Source organism: Cajanus cajan, chromosome 1 (genome assembly GCF_000230855.2).
Source record: "Cajanus cajan strain Asha chromosome 1, NIPB_CcT2T_4, whole genome shotgun sequence".
Lineage (NCBI taxonomy): Eukaryota > Viridiplantae > Streptophyta > Magnoliopsida > Fabales > Fabaceae > Cajanus > Cajanus cajan.
In genome coordinates, this window is record NC_138517.1 from 23,552,875 (window position 1) to 23,571,399 (window position 18,525).

General features: G+C 30.7%; 3 protein-coding genes across 5 annotated transcripts; 1 reads left to right on the forward strand and 2 right to left on the reverse strand.

The window, feature by feature from the left end:
* The first annotated feature begins 1,950 nt into the window (after positions 1 to 1,950).
* LOC109818387 (small ribosomal subunit protein uS13z/uS13y/uS13x) lies at positions 1,951 to 4,526 on the forward strand. The gene is made up of 4 exons (XM_020383834.3): positions 1,951 to 2,111; positions 2,213 to 2,373; positions 2,789 to 2,977; positions 4,200 to 4,526. Exons 1-4 carry the CDS (start codon positions 2,109 to 2,111, stop codon positions 4,303 to 4,305), a joined length of 459 nt encoding a protein of 152 aa, XP_020239423.1. The 5' UTR covers positions 1,951 to 2,108; the 3' UTR covers positions 4,306 to 4,526.
* Positions 4,527 to 8,235: 3,709 nt separating this feature from the next.
* Positions 8,236 to 17,584, reverse strand: LOC109818388 (UDP-rhamnose/UDP-galactose transporter 6). 3 transcript variants are annotated; one of them, XM_020383836.3, is made up of 6 exons: positions 17,422 to 17,584; positions 15,878 to 16,066; positions 15,560 to 15,744; positions 15,277 to 15,477; positions 14,923 to 15,084; positions 8,236 to 8,865 (listed from the first exon to the last, which is right to left on the reverse strand). In XM_020383836.3, exons 2-6 carry the CDS (start codon positions 16,005 to 16,007, stop codon positions 8,575 to 8,577), a joined length of 969 nt encoding a protein of 322 aa, XP_020239425.1. In that variant the 5' UTR covers positions 16,008 to 16,066; positions 17,422 to 17,584; the 3' UTR covers positions 8,236 to 8,574. The 3 variants fall into 3 exon arrangements, with proteins under 3 accessions (XP_020239425.1, XP_020239426.1, XP_020239424.1); XM_020383837.3 differs by having other exon boundaries at positions 15,878 to 16,117; XM_020383835.3 differs by having other exon boundaries at positions 15,878 to 16,125.
* LOC109792958 (uncharacterized) lies at positions 10,819 to 14,916 on the reverse strand. Its single transcript, XM_020352413.3, has 4 exons — positions 12,144 to 14,916; positions 11,873 to 12,060; positions 11,391 to 11,777; positions 10,819 to 11,299 (listed from the first exon to the last, which is right to left on the reverse strand). Exons 1-4 carry the CDS (start codon positions 13,544 to 13,546, stop codon positions 11,148 to 11,150), a joined length of 2,130 nt encoding a protein of 709 aa, XP_020208002.2. The 5' UTR covers positions 13,547 to 14,916; the 3' UTR covers positions 10,819 to 11,147.
* Positions 17,585 to 18,525: the final 941 nt, after the last annotated feature.

Genomic DNA, 18,525 nt, shown 5'->3' on the forward strand with positions numbered 1-18,525 from the left:
CATACACATCAACTGTATCAATGTCAAAACACATAAATTAATTCATACATAACTCACAAAATATCATATCAATAGAATACTCACACCACAACCAATTATCAACTTTAAGTAGTACAATGATTACACATGTTCGTAATTTAAATACAACAATTACACAACATCATCTGATACACCTCAAGATATAATTACACATTTGATATTCTATGCATAACCAACTTTTTGATTACTAATTTTTTAATTATCTTAATTGAATACCATCAAATTTTAATGTATTCTTAAAAAAATCTCAAATACTGCATAATAATTTTATATTATTTTTTTATTAAATACCACAAAATTTTTTTATAATAAAATCCTAATCCAATACATTATACATACCCTTAATCTTTACTAAATTTTTAACTTCCAACTTTTAAATTACTAGTATAAATTTATTGTACATAACTAAAATTTATAATAAGTTATATATATATATATATATATAAAGAGAGAGAGGAATCCTTTTACTATAGGAGCAAGTCTACCTAGATTTACTCCGTTCAATAAATAACTCATGTTTTACATTAAATTTCAATAATCAAACCGTTGAATTTAAAGTTCTTAATACATAGATTAAATCTGCAATTTTTAGAAAATTTGAAAATTATTTGATACTTCATTTAATTAATTAAAATTGACGGATAATCATAAAATCATTTTATACATTGATTTGAATTAATGAAATGAAGTATTTAATGATTTTCAAATTTTCTAAAAATTTGCAGATTTGATCTATGCATTAAGAACTTTAAATTGAACGATTGGATCGTTGAAATTTGATGTAGAACATGAGTTATTGAACATAATAAATCTAGGTAGACTTACTCTTAGAGTAAAAGGATTCCTCCTCATATATATATATATATATATATATGTATGTATATGTATATATAATTATTATATTTTAAATATGATAAATATTTTATATTGTGACAATATTATAGTCAAATATGAACAATTTATTTTAAACATTAAATTTTATTTTATAAATAAATATGATACATACAAAAATTGAATTAGATAAGAAGTTAAAAAAATCTTCTAAAATATTTTTGTGGAAAAAAAATCCTTAGTGTAAAATAGTTGTTTGTATTTAATATATAAGGATGAATATATAAATTAAATTTTATATTTATGTTATATAGTTTATATTGTGGAACAAAATTATTTTTAACTATTGATAATTTATTTTAAAATTATAAAAAATTATTTAGTAATAAATATGATAAATAAATTTTTTTTAAAATAGAAATTAGAAGAATTTCTAAAAATATGATAACTAACACGCACATGTTTTATTTAATATATAAAGGTTCATTTATTTTTAAAATTATTAAAATTTAACTTATAAATAAATATAATAAATAAAATTTGAAATAGATAAAAAGTTAGAAATTTTTTTTATAAATGCAATGAGATAATATATTCGTTCATTTTTAATATATGGATATATAAATTTTTTTTACTATCTTGCATTTATTTATCATCTTAAAAATAATATTCCTAAAAAAATATTTTTTTGAGAATATTTTTTATGCAAATTTCTCACCAAATTAAATTCATGAGAATCTACATCCATGAATGAAAAGGAATATTTTATAACACTAAAAATATTACATTACCTTAATTAATAATAAAATTCTATAATTTTTAAATAAAATTTATAAATATTTTCAAAAATCTATAAAATAAATTTCTTCTATCAAACATTCCAAGTAAGAGTTGACTTCTTTTCTCGAATGCATGGCAAACATTCAAATATATGAATACAAGATAAGAATATGAAGATTTTAAATTAAATAAAACAAAAATTAACAGAGAAAAAATATTTAATTAATTTAAATTTAAAAGTAAATAAATTAAAATTAAAAAAATAAGCATGCAATGGGCTTGTTCAAGGGGCAAAATCGTCACTCCAGTTCTTTCTCCCTATGAAAAGTGAAAACCCTAAACTGATTAAAGCAGTGAGTGAGAGAGAGGAGCCACAACACGGAGATACAGAGCGCGGAAACCCTAGAATCTCTAATCCCTAATCGGGTCAAGAGCTTCGGAAGCGATCTCATAAAATAATGGTACGATTTTGATGTTTCTGCTTTGATTTGTTATGCGGGCATTCTTCAAAAAATGTTTTTTTTCTCTTTTGGAAATTTTAAATAGGGTTTTGTGATTGCAGTCTCTGGTGGCAAACGAGGATTTTCAGCACATTCTGCGTGTGCTGAACACCAATGTAGATGGGAAGCAGAACATAATGTTCGCTCTTACCTCTATCAAAGGTATTGGCAGGCGATTCGCTAACATTTGCTGCAAAAAAGCCGATGTCGACATGAACAAGAGGTTTGGTCTCGTGAAACATTCGTCTTTTTTTTTGCTTTTGCCGGATTTAAGTGCTTTTTGGTGTTGTTCTTATATCATAATTGGAATTTTATCGATCACTTGTGCTGATTACAAATTTTGATATGAAGATTACGATATAAAACAATTCTGATTAGAGAAAAAGCAAATTTAAATATTTAGATCAGAGAATAACACCAATTGTTTTTGTTTTGTTTTATACTTTTATTATAATTTGATGGTTTTTATTGAAATGAATTTAATCATCTTAATTTGATGGATGTTATTGAAATGTGTTTTTATTTTACTTTAATTTAATGGTTTTTGTTGAAATGGGCTTTGTATTTTAATTTAATTTCATACTTTAATTGAATGAGTCATTGATTTTATTTTTAATGAATTTCTGTTTTGTTTACAGAGCTGGTGAATTGACTGCTGCTGAGTTGGATAATCTTATGACTGTGGTTGCCAACCCTAGGCAATTCAAGATCCCAGATTGGTTTTTGAATAGGAAGAAGGATTACAAGGATGGCAAATATTCTCAGGTGGTGTCCAATGCTCTGGATATGAAGTTGAGGGATGATTTGGAGCGCTTGAAGAAAATCAGGTGATTCATATTCGTATCTTGGTGTTGAATTTTTTTATAGAATTAAAACATCACTTGATGAAGTTTTTCTATTTGAAGGAGTGATTTATCATTGGATAGGGAATTGCAGTATCCTTGAGAATTATGCACCTTAATAGTTTCTACAAGGTTCTGGTGGTAACCATTAGTGCTGAATCATGTTCTTTTTGTTCAAATCAAACTGGTGTTGAGAAAGCCTAGTTGACTATTATAGATCTATCCCTAAAATTTACAAATTGTATATGTAGAGCAGCTCAAGATCCTCCAATTGATACGTGGGCTGAATGATGTGTCATGAGATGAGTTGTTTTTCTGATAAAATATGTGATGAATCATTGGGACAGTGTTCTCTGTTTCCATTTTAATTTGGATCTATGTTGTCGACCATCTCCTTTTCTTGTCTTGATGTTCTGATTGTCTGCCTATCCTTTTGATATCATATCATAATGAAGAATGATTCTCATATACTTGATGCAATGCAGTATTTAGTTTGTCTAATACTGACAGAAGTTTATTCTTTGAGGAAAGTATTTAAATATAGCACTTTGCTGATTGTTACCAAGTATTAGTAATAACATATGTACTATTGATCATAGTGCCAAGAACTCATTATGATTATTGAATATACAAATAGTGATCTTGGATAGGGCATTCATGTTGTGATATGGGATGCATGTGTTTCTCTTTCTCAATTGTGTAATTAACTTCATGCTATTCAAGGTCTGGAAAATAGCTGGTGCATTGACTGATTGATATAATTATGTGGCTGTTGTAAAAATAACCTATTAAGCATGATTGTTTTGGTGTTCTTGTATATACTAGTTTTTGTTGGGATACAAACAAAATCCGATATCATTAGGAAAGGAGGAGAAACATAGATTCATAAAACACACAATACTCCATTGGTATGAAGCTTTTAAGGTGACGACCAAAAGTAAATTTATAAGATGTTTAAGTCGGACAATATCATATTAATATGAAAACATGTGTGAATACCTGATGAGCAATAAGATATAAAGTTCCTTTTGAAAAATATATATATATATATACCTCAAGCAAATTATGTAGAAAATGTCAACAGACATGACCATGTGACATTTCTGGAATTTTTGAATATGGTGTCTATGTCAAGTTGTGTGTTCTTGTCATTTTATGTGCATATTAGGTAATAACACTAACATCTTGTATTCATACTATTATGCAGAAATCACCGTGGTTTGAGGCACTACTGGGGCCTTCGTGTTCGAGGCCAGCACACTAAGACTACTGGTCGCAGGGGTAAAACTGTTGGTGTCTCTAAGAAGCGTTAAGCTGTTATATTTTTGCTTTGAGAATAGATATGGTTAGTGAAGCAAATTTTGAATTAAGTGAGACATGGTTCCATAAAACATAAATTTGTATTGGTTGTTAAGTTTTGTGATGTTTTCAATTGTTTTTTTAATTTGCTTTACCTGGTGTTGAGATGCATATTAGCATTTGATGCGGACCAGAAAAATGGTGAAATAATAGGATATATTGTATTCAACTTCAATTGTGAAAACCAAAGTACATCAGAAAATTAAATCAAGCAGAGTATTTAAGAGAGAACATGTATATCAGAAAATGTATTCGGATCCTGAGTTCTCAGTATACTAACGACACGTTTGGGGTTTAGGGAGTAAGTAATGGAAAGAGAGAATGAAAAGAAAATGAGTTGAAAATTAGATGATTTTGTACGTTTTCTTTTATATAAAAGAACATGGAAGAAAGTTAAATTAGATGGTTTTTTGTATGATAAAATGATAATTATCTTTAATAAAATGAGTTGAAAATTAGATGATTTTTTTTAATGTAAAAGTTAAGACTAATTTTTATTTTATTTTATATAATTATGTTAGTATAAGTATAACAGTAATTTAGTCTTAATTACCAAAACCTCTTTTCTATGGGTTTTTCATCCAATTTCGAAGGACAAAATGTGAGTGGGTCTCAAAAATCTCTTCCTTCCTCTAAACATTTTAAGTGATAATGTGATATCAAACTGGAAAGAATGCAAGTGAGGGTACAATTCTTCCCCCCACCTTCCATTCTTCTGCCTTTCAAACATAGTTTAAGATTTGGTTTTCCTTTGAAACGTGTCTAAGCCGGAAGTCAAACATTCGCCAAGCTTTAGGAACTATACAATTTACATGGGAATCTAGAAATTACAAATTCATAGTGTTGCCTACGTTGTTGGTTATGTAAAAAAACAATGAGTTTATATAAATTTTGCTTGAGTAAAATACTTATATCAGCTTTCTTGTTTGAAAATGACATGTGTGAGATCTATATTGAATTGTTCGGTATAACTCTACATGTAGATTAGAGAACTAAACTTCCAATTCACGCCTAAGGGCTGTCTTTCCTTAAGGAGGTACTCTACATCATACATTATTAATTAAATATCAAATTGAACTAATTGCAACTTACTCTTCATTTATTTAGTTTAAATTGCATATTATTTTATAACATTTGAGTAACCTTCATAAGTATTTTTAGAAGAAAATAAAAGGTAAAAATAAAAATGAAATAAATTATTTTGGAAGTTAAAATTAGTTCATTTATAAGTAAATTTTCAAAAAAAAAAAATATAGTTTCTTTAAAAATTAATTTCTAACTTATGGATAATGAATAATGTCATTTTTATTTATTAATTATAATTTTTTTTTGAATAAACGTCTTTAATAGGGATACAAAATATGAAGAAAAAATGAAATAATATTTTTCACAAATTAAAATTAGATCATGCATAAACTCATTTTTAATTTTTAAAAGAAGTTATATGGGAAGTTTTACGGAATAATTTATGGATAAGATAAATTAAACTTATGGATAAGTGTTTTTTTTTCTTTTAGAAGTGTTTATAAAAAAAATATTCAAACATGTCAATCTCTTTAAGTCACAATTATGAATAATAAATAATATTATTATCAGGTCAGTCAATTATCACTTAACAATTAATCAAATAGACAAATATTTTTAAGCAAAAATATATTGTTTCTCTCTACAATTTAGTTACTTATTGTCTTGCAAAAAAAAAATCTACAAAGGTTCCTGTGAATATTGTCTGTCTCTTATTCCATCCTTGCTTTAACATCCGTTTTTATAATAATAATAAAAAAAAAAAAAAGTTAACCGACGTGGCAAACAAAGGCTAACGTGGCATCAACAAACGTGTGATAGATTTGTATATGTTGAATTTTCAAATGAAGACTGTGCATACCCCTCAACCAGTGTCACTTTTATGTTTATTAATATTAACATTTTAAAATTAATTTAAATCACGTTTATTTTATTTGTTTTTTCTTTAAAAAGCTTTTGTGCCACGTAAGTTAATGTGTCCTGAAATTCGATTGGTTTGGTGTCTCATCACCACAAAGAATTAAAAAAAGGAAGAAAAAAAGAAAAGAAAAAGAGACGGACAATTTTTACAGGGACTTTTCTAGATTTTTTTTTTATTTTTACAAGGACGAAACTGATGAATTACATAGACAAAATATATTTAAGTCTTATCTTGAGTTTTATTTTTCAATGGAGAAAATATTATATCTTTTTAGTAATCCGTCCTTTCTCAGTTGGTTCTTTAAACATGTTTGAATGGATACCACCAAGATGGATAACTTATTATTTTAAAATTAAGATTAAATATACTTTGTCAGTTCTTATTGTAAAACATAATTTAAAAAAAAATATCATTTTTTTATTAAGAGAATTTACAATTTTTATAAAATATTAATTTTATTTTTCATACCTATCAAAATTTATTAAAATATGTGTTTCTTATGGTTGAATAATGAGAATTTTTTTTATAATAAATGTTCTCTCTTTTGCAATTATCATTTATTAATGTATTGATATTGATGCATAAACTTCGATATAAAATAATATTTTTACGCCTCCCATAAAAAATTAATGGTAAGTTAAAAAAGTAAAATTAGTATAAGCCTAATAAAACATGTTTGTTTAAACTTAAAAAGAAGCATTTGTAAACAAGTATTTTTTTATTTAAAAAAAACAATTCTTCAAAAAGCAGATGGAAGTTGCTTCTCAAAAAAAGATAATAAAATTGCTTATTTAAAAAAAATAATTAGACCAACACATTAAAAATTAAAAAAAAAAAACGTTTATTTTATTTTTTTTAAAAAGCACTTTTATAAGAAAAAAAAATTCAAATAAACAAAGCCAAAATCAGCTAACATAACTACATTAATGTGATTTAGATAAAAGTACCTTATTACAGAGATCAAAAGGAGCATAAAATATTGCATTAGCGGTAAGCTAGCTAATCCAAGTTTTGCTCCTCTTCGATCCCAATGAAAAATACTAAGTTCAAATCCTTACCCCCAATCTTTCACATGCATCTAGATGGTTGATCCATCATATAAGTGGCACAAAATGAAGTATGCAAAATTGTAATTAAATGATGAAAACTAAGTAGGTTTGAAAATGTCTAGCATAGTCTTAGAAGAAAAAAGTGGTCTTGCATTGTAGTTAAAGTTAAGCATAATTAACTTTTCAGTTTCATATATATAATTTTGATTTTTAGTCCCTAAAATATTTCTTGTTGGGTTGGTTCTATCATTTCTTTTCTTTGATTTTAGTATCCCATGTTACTGTTTTAATTCCTATCAAATCTTAAACTATTGATACAATTTTTTTTCATTTTAGCCCATATTGTTTAAGATATTTTTCAATTGGTTATTCATGTCATCACTAAACTCTATCGATGACAAAAACTATTATCATATTTAACAAAGGATCAGAATCAACATGAAATTCTTCTAGAGTCTAAAACCAAAGTCGATGTATAATATGGAGAAAAAGTTAATCAAGCTTTAAATGTTAAATAAATAAAGCAAAATTAAATCATCCCCCTTCTAAGTATAAATACGGATGAACCTTTGATTAAATGCATAAAATTTTGAATGCTATTATGTCTCATAATACATCTTTGGAAAGAGACAAGGAGTTTTAAGTGATATTAAGTCAGATAAAAAATTAGTCTTATAACTAATCCAGATGATCAAAGCTTATGGAGATACCTCAATCCCACCAAAAAACTAAAAGCTAAGATGAAAAAAAAAATGCTATTATGTCTTACAAAAGATTTGCTTTATTAGAGACATTTTCCTAGGCAATTCTTCTGATCTGAGGATTAAACAGCACCTGTACCTTATCAAAGATGAGAATCCTAAACCACATCATCACACTTCACACATGAATTACTGAATCAATCTCACTGCACACTACTAAAGTACAAGTTTCAAATAATGAGTCAAGAAAGAATATAAATATATTCATCTAATCATGCAAAAGATGAAAATTTTTGCTGGGAACCTAGACCTATAAGGACACATCCAATGGCCCTAAGAATCCATAACAAGAAATCAAATTTTATGAATTACAAAATGAGGTTGAAAATAATTAGAACCAATGAGGTTTAATTTCAAATAAACTTAAAACACTTTCCTAGAATCGGCTATCTTTGTATGCTCCTCAACTTTGGCAAATAAAGCCACTGCACTTGAAAACAACAAAAATTAGTGAATATTGCTGTTAAACTATCTTGTTTCTGTTTTGTTGGTAGGAAGAGAGTGACTCTTGCGTTCCTTTCCACCAGGCTTGGATGAGGCATTGCCATACCAAATCATTCCAGCCACAGCTATGACCATTCCAAAAACCACTTGGAGATTGAGACCCTCTTTACCAAAGAAAAAGAACCCCATGATTAAGACAAGTATTGTCTTCATATGCCCCAGTACTTGGAAAGAAACTGCAGTGAATCTGCCGATGCAGATAAATTGGCTTAGGTTGGTGCCAACTGCAATAGTGCATGACAGAATTATGAAAATCTGCCAAAGTAAAGACAAAGAAAGATGAGTCAGTCACTCAGTGAAAGTGTTGACAAGATATCAACCAACATAATACAGCCAAGAGTAACAAAAAGTCATGTATAGTTCTCATGATTGATCATGTTTATCTACATTTTGATTGAGCAGTGTAAATACTTATGAGTCTACAACTAAATTAGGTTCTTCAATTTGGACTCTTCTCATTTGTTCCCCAAACTTGTGCTTCACTTTTGTCATTATAGCATCAAATTATGTTGATTTACCCCCCTCAAAAAGTTATAAACAATCGATGAAAATCTGATTGGTCTTTCTATGAAAATCATATGTTAAACATATTTACTAACTTCCACTTGCCCAAAGTGATTATAATATCCATTGGGAAAAACTCCCTTCAATTATTTAAGTGATCGTAATGACTGGAAATTTAATTAAATTTGACCAAATAAAAGATAATTGCATGATAAAAATTTGGAGAGGAAAAAAAATGTTGGTGGAGAGCTATAACTGTAAGCTTCATGTTCAATTAAAATACAATAGTTACTAAAGAAATAATATACCATTGGCAAGGATTGATGGAAAAGCATCATAGGAAACCTAAAGGCCAATGATACACATGGTTTTCATATATCTGGAAAAGGCCAATGATAGGGTGTCCACAGAAGTCTTGAAAAGGCACATGAGAAAAAAGGAGTTTGCGTTCCTTATAATTAAGGAATGTGCAAACATGTTGTGTGGCTTACACCAATGGCCAACCTAAAGCCTTAACTTTTTGCCTTGGTTTTGGTCATTCTTGCTCAACATAACCAGGAACTCAGTGCTGAATGCGTTTATTATACAAATATTGTAACTCTAGCGGGAGAATAAAAAAAGGGAATAAATAGTAAACAAGAATATGAAGGGGAAATTTGGAGTCATGTGGCTTCCATTTAAGCAGAAGTAAAATAAAGTGTAGAAATTGCAAGATTTAGTAAAATACATACTGGGAATAGTTTGGAGATGAAAATGGGAAATCACACAATACCACATGTCACACAGTTTAGGTATCCTTGATCTATCATACAAGGTAACAAAGAAACAGGGAGCGATGTAGATCATAAGATTCTAAGTGTTATATGTGATAGAGAGGTGCTTCCTCAACTAAATAAAATTTACTACACATTCTCTGATGGAAACCCAAAAATGGGTGGGTATTATTATTTCAAATAGAAGCAGATTAATCTACTGCCTCGCTCTCCTAGAGCACCAGCTTCGAATACAACTCAATAATAATTCTCCAAAATTCTCTCTCTCTCTCTCTCTCACACTCTCAAACTACTCAATATTTATCATCTCCCTCAACTAACTCACTAAATTTGATAAAAGAAGATAAATCCTAAAGATAAGCTATGATAACAGAATTCAGATAACATAGAGTTTATTTGGATACAAGTTTAGAAGTTCTTTTAGAGTTTTTCTACAAAAAAATATTCTTTATTTTTAGTAGAATAGCTATTAAAAGCGCTTATTTAAATAGACTCGTAATCCTAAATTAATCCTAAGGATAAGATATGATAACAGAATTCAAATGATAAATCCTAAAGATAAGCTATGATAACAAATTAAATGGATAATCCTAAAGATAAACTATGATAACATAATTCAAATGACATAGTCATAAACTAGATTTGCTACTATGAATTGGGTTCTATCACTGTCACATTCATAAGACAAGCAATGCTGAATGATAAGAGCCAACAAGTGCAAAAGCAGAAGTATTCTGAAGCTAAGAATGTTGCATCAAAAAATGAATTGGAGAGAAAGTAGGAGTGACCATGGTAGTTGAATCGAGATACAAATAATGTATCGGAAGGCTTATTTTTTGAATCGTGAATCGAATCGTATCGTGAATCGTAAGATTCATGATCAATAAAAACATAGTGTATATATATGCATACAAGACATATAAAAATGAAGTCATACATAAATATATAGTAATTAGTAACATATAAACTTCAATACAAACAAAGATACAATTATACAAATAAAAACAGTCTCAAAGCCAAAAGAAATGACTGCACAGTTCAACAACAAAGCCTCCAAAAAAAATCATTGTTGTTGCTAAATATATGCATATACCAAGGACTGATTGCTATTCTAATTCAGCAATATAGCTACCCAAAAAAAATATTAGTGTTGTTGCAGCATAAACTCAGCAACAAGTGGTGCTACTGCCACACAAATTCTGCCACACAAATTCAGTCATATGGCCTCAAAAAATCTATACAAAATGCCCCTATCCAAGATCATTCATCATCCCCAACCCCAAGATCTACATCATTCAAGTCATCTTCATCTTCTAATATCAAAAGTTCTTCTTCTTCATTATCTTCAATTTCATCCTCATCTTCTATTATTGATTTTCCCTTACCAATCTTGGCATTCAAGTTTCTTGGACCTATGTAATCAAAAGAAATAAGAAAATAATAAGGTCTAGTTCTAATTCCAACTTCCAAGTTCTAAACTAACTTTTAAATATAAATAATTACCTCTCTTTCTTTTCTTCTTTGGAGCTCCCTCATCAACACCAAAGCACTCATGTACATCCATCCATGAGGCATCAATAGGCAAGCAAGGATTCTCCTTTTCGGTGATCCATTCATCATCGGATTCAATATCTGACAAACATATGGGATCATAGGTATCTCCATTCTCTTCTCTACTATTTTGCCTCATCTCAAGTTGAAGATTATATTTGACATATACAAGTGCATTTAATCTTTGTTGCTCCAATCGATTTCTTCTCTTAGTATGCACTTGGTCAAATGTACTCCAATTTCTCTCACATCCCGTGGCACTACATGTAAGACTCAAAATTCTCATGGCCACCTTTTGTAACTCTTTACCTCTTCCACCGTAACTCTCCCACCAAAGAGCTACAAAAAAAAATGTATTTATTTTACAAATGTAGTTATTAATTATTATGTATTATGTTTATGATATTAATAAAGAGTAAAAATTAAAGGGATACCCGGTTGTTTCTTATCTCTAGTAGCTATTGCCATGTCCATTCCAAAGATCTCCTTAGCTCCCTTAAACTTTTCAAGTTGTTGATCTATTATAACTCTTGTCCTTATATCCGGAACCATTCTTTGAAAGGTTTCATATAAACCAATTAACACTTCACTATCCGGATTGAAGTTCTTGTCATAATGATACCTAACCAAATAAGAAATAACTTAGCTACTAGGCACAAAGAAAATAGTAGTTCTTAAAATGATAATTATTTTTAAATAATTTACCTAGGATTGAGATAATAGGCAGCTGCATGAAGAGGCCTATGAAGCTGCAGATTCCACCTAGTGTCAATAATCTTCCACACTTTTTTATACCTTGACTCTTGCATTTGAAAGTTTTGAGCAATTTTCTCTTTAGCCCTATCCATTGCTTCATAAATGTATGGTGAGGCTGGCTTTGAATCACCATCTACAAGCCTTAACACTTTCACAAGTGGAATCACGCACTTTAGACAATATGTAATTGATCTCCAAAATCTATCATCACTCAACACTAGGTTCATGACTTGCTTAGCCTCACTTTTACTAGCATGTGGACTAGTAGCCCATTCCTCCGATGCAAACATTGATCTAAGAGCATTCTTTTGTTGTTTAATGCAATTTAGTGTAAGATAAGAAGTTGCAAATCTTGTCACAGCTGGTCTTGCTAATTCCCCTCCATTGGAATATTGTCTATACAAATTAAGGACCCATGTATGCCTATATATGTAGGTAGTAATCTTCTTTGCATTAGCAATGGTATTATAGAATATCGGAAGCTCTCCAATGTCCTCAAGGATTAGATCAAGGCAATGGGCTGCACATGGGGACCAAAATAGTTTGGTTCTCTTCTCCATTAACATTTGTCCAGCAGCCACAAGATTAGAAGCCCCATCCGTCACAACTTGGACTACATGCTCCTCCCCAATTTCTTCAACAATGTTGTCTAACAATTCAAACATTTTTTTCCCATCCTTTATCACATCACTAGTATCAATAGATTTCAAAAAAACAGTCCCACTTGGACTGTTAACAAGAAAATTAGTGAGTGATCTTCCTTTTCCATCCGTCCAACCATCACACATCAAGGTGCATCCCCATTTCTCCCAATCACTTCTATATTTCTCTAAGCTTTTTTGGATGTTGTCAACAGCTTTCTTCAAAAAAGAAACCCTCACCTCATGATAAGTTGGTGGCTTCAAACCTCTCCCATATTCTCCAACAACCTTCAACATTTGAATAAAAAGAGGACTCCTTACCAAATTAAATGGTAATGCATTACCATAAATGCATTTACAAATTTCTTGAATCACAAATTCCCTATCTTTACAAACTTCATTCATTGTCTTTTGTTGGAAAATTTGAAATGTTCCCTCTTTTCCTTTTACTGTCCCATTCTCTATATTCAAGCAATCCTCTTTCTTTTTATCTTTAGTTTCCAAGAGCTTGACAAATATTTCCTTCACATCATCCGGAACACTTGTGCAAGCAATCACATTTTCCTTTGTTCCCGCAAGATGATGTTTCATCCTTGAAATACCACCCCAACAAACATGAGAACAAAACTTACATTTTACTTTGAGTCTATTTGGAGGGATACTATCACAATAGTTCCAAGTGATATCCGGCTCTCTTTTTGAATGACCCATTTTTTAATGGCCTACCAAGTACCAATAAATAGAAACTTAGACAGCAGCAAGAGAGGGAAGTTGTAGAGGGAATAACAAAGAAAAAAAGAGAGAACAAGTGAAGGAATGGACCACAAACAGCAACCCAAACAGCAACAAGAAGGAAGCCCTTACCTTGGAGTCTTGGACCACGAACAGCAACCCAAGCAGCAACAAGAGCAACCCAATCAGCAACAAGAAGGAAGCCCTTACCTTGGACCACGAACAGCAACCCAAACAAACGAAGCAGAGAAGTTGGACCACGCAAATGGACCACAAAAAGTGAAACCCACTAAGTGGGTCATGTACAGGGAGTCTAAGCGGGAGTTTCTGTCTCATTTCGTTTTTTTTTTTTTAAAAAATCATTTTTTTAGGGTTTTTAGAACCGGGTCGTGCGTGACCCGACCCGGTTTCGGGGGTGACCCAAAATGTTCAGAATCGTGCGATTTCTCCTATGAATCGCGATTTTCCGATTCCGAACACGATTCAAGCGATTCACATACGATTCGTAATCAAAAACGATTCTACATGCGATTCGAATCGCGGAGGCTCTGTATCGTATCGTATCGTACGATACGTATCGCGAATCGTGCGATACTTACTACCATGGGAGTGACACCTGTTGAGAAAAAATCAGTAGAATCATGCCTAAGGTGAATTTTAAACACGTTGAAGAAGACAATAGACCCAGTTAGAAGGGTGATCAGATTGATGATAGCCCAATAATTAGGGGTAGAGGATGACCAAGAAAAACTCCAAGTGAAACCAACTAAATGGATTTAGATCTAAATGATCTCACTGAAAAATTGGTTTTTGACAGAACATAATGGTTGTTTGATCCACATAGACAACCACAACTAGTGGGACAGAGCTTTGTTTGTTGTTGTAATTACTAAATATATAGTCTTTGAGAGGCCCTGTAGCATAGACTTAATCAATTGGCATAAGTAATACTAGTAACAAAATCCATTTACAGTAGCTACAGATTTTTATTTTGAAAATAAAGATCCAAACAAATTTGTAGCAGTATATAATCAATGTAAAAAGAATACGGAACAGCCCAGGCACATGTGTAAGTTGGTTACATAGACAAATGTCCAAATAAGTCATGTATATAGAGTTTAGACTTGGGCCTGCAAACAAAACTCTCATACATCATATGCATGCACAAGTATATGGATAAGTTTGTAGGTCAAATTATCAAATCAAAATTTATTTAACATATCAAGCCATCTATTATAATATACACATCCATGTAAATATACATATGCATATACTCATTTTGACAGAGACCGAATGATGTAGTTTCTAAATATTTATTTTAACATCAATATTTTTTTCCATTGTCCAGAACTTACCAAAGAGGCAGTGTTGAATTCAAATTTGTCAACTCTCTTGTCTGTCAACCAATAATCTAGAAAAGGTCCTAATAACAGTAGTGATGCAGCTTGTGCAGGTGCTGTATGTCCCAATAGGTTGAAAGAACTTAGAGAATACTTCCGTTGAAGGAAATGGACATACTGCACATAAAAAGTTTGAAAATCCATGAGCACCATAAGATATAATTCATGTTAAGACAGTAATTAACGCACAAGTAAAGAGCAGGCTGAAATAAGTTGTGCATGCAGGTGTCTGTTTAAATCTATTTGAGTTAACTGTGTCACTTAAATTTGAAGGCAAATCCATGGCATGTAGAGGAATGTCATACGTACATATTGTTGCATGGAAGTGCTCCATACTGCGATAAAGGCAGCAAGGAATCCTTTTGTGTTAACACTCACATCAGTAACAGTGCAAACGCCAACACCCAAAAGAACGACACCTATGCTCAGTTTTGTGTCTCTTGAATACCGAATCTTGTCGAGAACAACTTCCAAAAGGCAGGATACAGGGATCATACTTAATTTAGCAATCTGCCAATGGTTAAAAAGTAAATATAACTTCTGAAGGCATTAATGAACCAATAACCAATAGCTAAAGCTCTGACCAACTCACTTGATAGAATCCAACTGAGTTCCACATTAGACTAACATTCATTCCAACAATAGAGAAGTTAGCAACGAGAACAAATTTTAGAAGATCTGTCAAGGGTAAATGAGAAGGTTGGACATATCCCAGCATCCTTAGTACTGCTGTCATCAAAGTTGTGGTAGCGAAGTGCATGCCTGTTAATGTTGTGGCTGCAAGCAGTAATAGATAAATTGCATTAAATGAGAAGAAATTAACATTAAGGCATGATCATATACTACCTGGTGGAAAGACCAAGTAGACCCATAACATAAATGTCATTAAGAAACTGAAAAAGGAATTTACCAAAACTGAAGCCATAAGTGGCCATCAAAGCTTTGTTTACAATGATAATTCCAACAGATGTAACGACATTGAACATCCATGCAGCTGCATCCACTGCAGCCTTTTTCTCAGCCTTGCTAGCCGGAGCCATGTTCTCTCTGCTTCTCACAACTTTACCTCTGGCACTTCCTAGCTAAACTCCATAGCACTCTATCCACATTAAAATGACATATGGCAGTCAGTTCATCCAGCAAGTAAAACCTGGAAAACTGGAAGGTGAATAAATTTTAAGATCTAAATTAAATTATTAATACAATCAATCATTCTAGAAAACAACTGCAAGTCTGTAACCTAAAATCATCTTATGACAATCAAAAGGGTCAGAAACTGACAAGCGAAAGATCATTCATCTCAAAATATTTAACAATAACCTTCTGGTAATTTATTTACAAAACTAGCAACAATTAATGTAAAACCTCAATGTATAACCTCTAGCATCTACCCCATTTGCTTTCTCTTATGGGTGAGGAAAGGTCTACTTTGGTAGAAATTTGACACCAAGACAATAAGTGAATTACTCCAGACTAGAACTGAGTGTTCAATCAGACTTGCCTAAAAAATGATATGCATAAGGTACAGCCAAGACTCATGATACTTTAAGAATCACTATTTCAGATATAAATATTAAAACTAAGTAACCAAATCTTATCTTTAGAGGAGATTCATGTGACATCACACCTCCATTTTCTCATTCATACTCAGTAAATTGCCACCTACGAACAACTATACTATCTATTGGTCAACTTAACGACTAAATCTTTAAAGAACAACACGAAGGATAACTCTCATTGCCAAAATCACACCACATCTTTAAAACCTTGTCCACAGTGGCTTTCAATTCAACCGCTCATAGTCATGATATCCTTACTTTTAACATACAGAAGTTCATCATAAGAAAACATTGTTATTCAAAATTAGCACCAGATCTGCGAGAAACCAATAGATTTAACACACCAAATTTTGAACACGTTACAACCCATTTGAACAAAAATTGTAAATTCAAATTCTGATTTTGATTTACTAAGTGACGGATGGCCATAACAACAGACTAAATTCATTGATCACGGTTGGATGCAGCCACATCAGCCACTCCATTATCGATCTAAATAAAATTGAACTTCAATCATTCACCAATAAGATTTCAAAATGCAACACACCTTTCACCTCTATTCCCCAGAAAGAGAGAGAGAGAGAGAGAGAGAGAGAGAGAGAGAGAAGAAGAAGATCATCAAATTCTATTTTTCACATCCATCACAAACAGATCCAGAGAGGGGTCTCAGATCCAGAAGGACATCATTGAAAACTAGTTGAGACAAAAAGGAGATCAGAGAAGGGACAACGTCGTATTCACAAAAAAACAACATTTTTCTTTGGTTCCAGCGTCAAATGGCAAGCTTTTAAGATTCAGTTGAAGAAGGGGTGGAAAAAAATCTCAATTTTTTGCGACCCTTTAACGAACATGATGCAAAGAAAACGGTGATTCAAAGAGAGAAGGAGAAGCTCACCGTTGATGGACGTGACACTGTGTAGATGGTGATAGCGTGAGAGAATGGAAGAAGAGAAGTGTGGATTTTGGTTGTGTGTGAAGTTTGAGGTTGGTGTCTGTGTTTGTGTTTGTGTTTCTCACTTTTTCTCAGTAGAAGTGACACGCGCTGTGTACCCAAGCTTCATAAGGAACCAAACCATGTGTTTCTGGTTTTTTTATTATTATTTTCTTTTTCTTTTTCTTTTTTTAAATATTAAGATCTAGTTTCTCTCATGGCAGTGACAATTAATGGATGTCGATATTGAATGGATTGATTTTCAATATTCGTTTGCTTTGGATATTATGACAGAGTGTCATTGATTTTTTTTTGGAAGTATATTATGAATTTATATTAAAGTTTTAACTGGAAAGATCCAAAACCTTTGAAATATTTTTTAATTAAAATAAAGCATAATTTAATTACCAATACTTATGCATGGATTATAACTGCATGGGTTGCAGTTAAATTGCAAATTCTAGTAGATCAAAATTCGAGAGGCCGATTGCTTTACGGATTAAGACACTTTTTCTGAAATGTTAGCTTACAAATGTATAATTTTATGTTTATTAAGACACTGTTTCCCAAATGTTTATTAAGAGTTTTAAAAATATATTTTTAGATATAGTTTATTTTTGTGTTATGATATAAGTCATCTTTATTATTATGGTGAAAAAGTTATATTTTTATGAAGATGTCGGAGGTTATTATCTAAAGTCAGAACTTTCGGTCTAACTTTTATTTTTATTTTTTAAATTTAAAAATATTTTTTACAAATGTTTAAATTTAACTAAGCATGTTTTGAAATATTTTTAAAAATGACATTTCTGATTATATTATTCCTAAAAATATAATTTATGAGAATATTATATCATTTCATGAAACAAAAATCTCATTAATTTTTTAAAATGATTGGATCTCACATATTAATGTTAATGGTAATGGATGGATGTATACACATATTTTTTACACATTGTTTTATCTTAAATGATATATTTTACGTATTATAATTGTTCAAGTATATAAAAGTTTAATTAAAAATAACATATGAAAAAGTGTTAAGTCCCTTTACTCTTATATTACGTA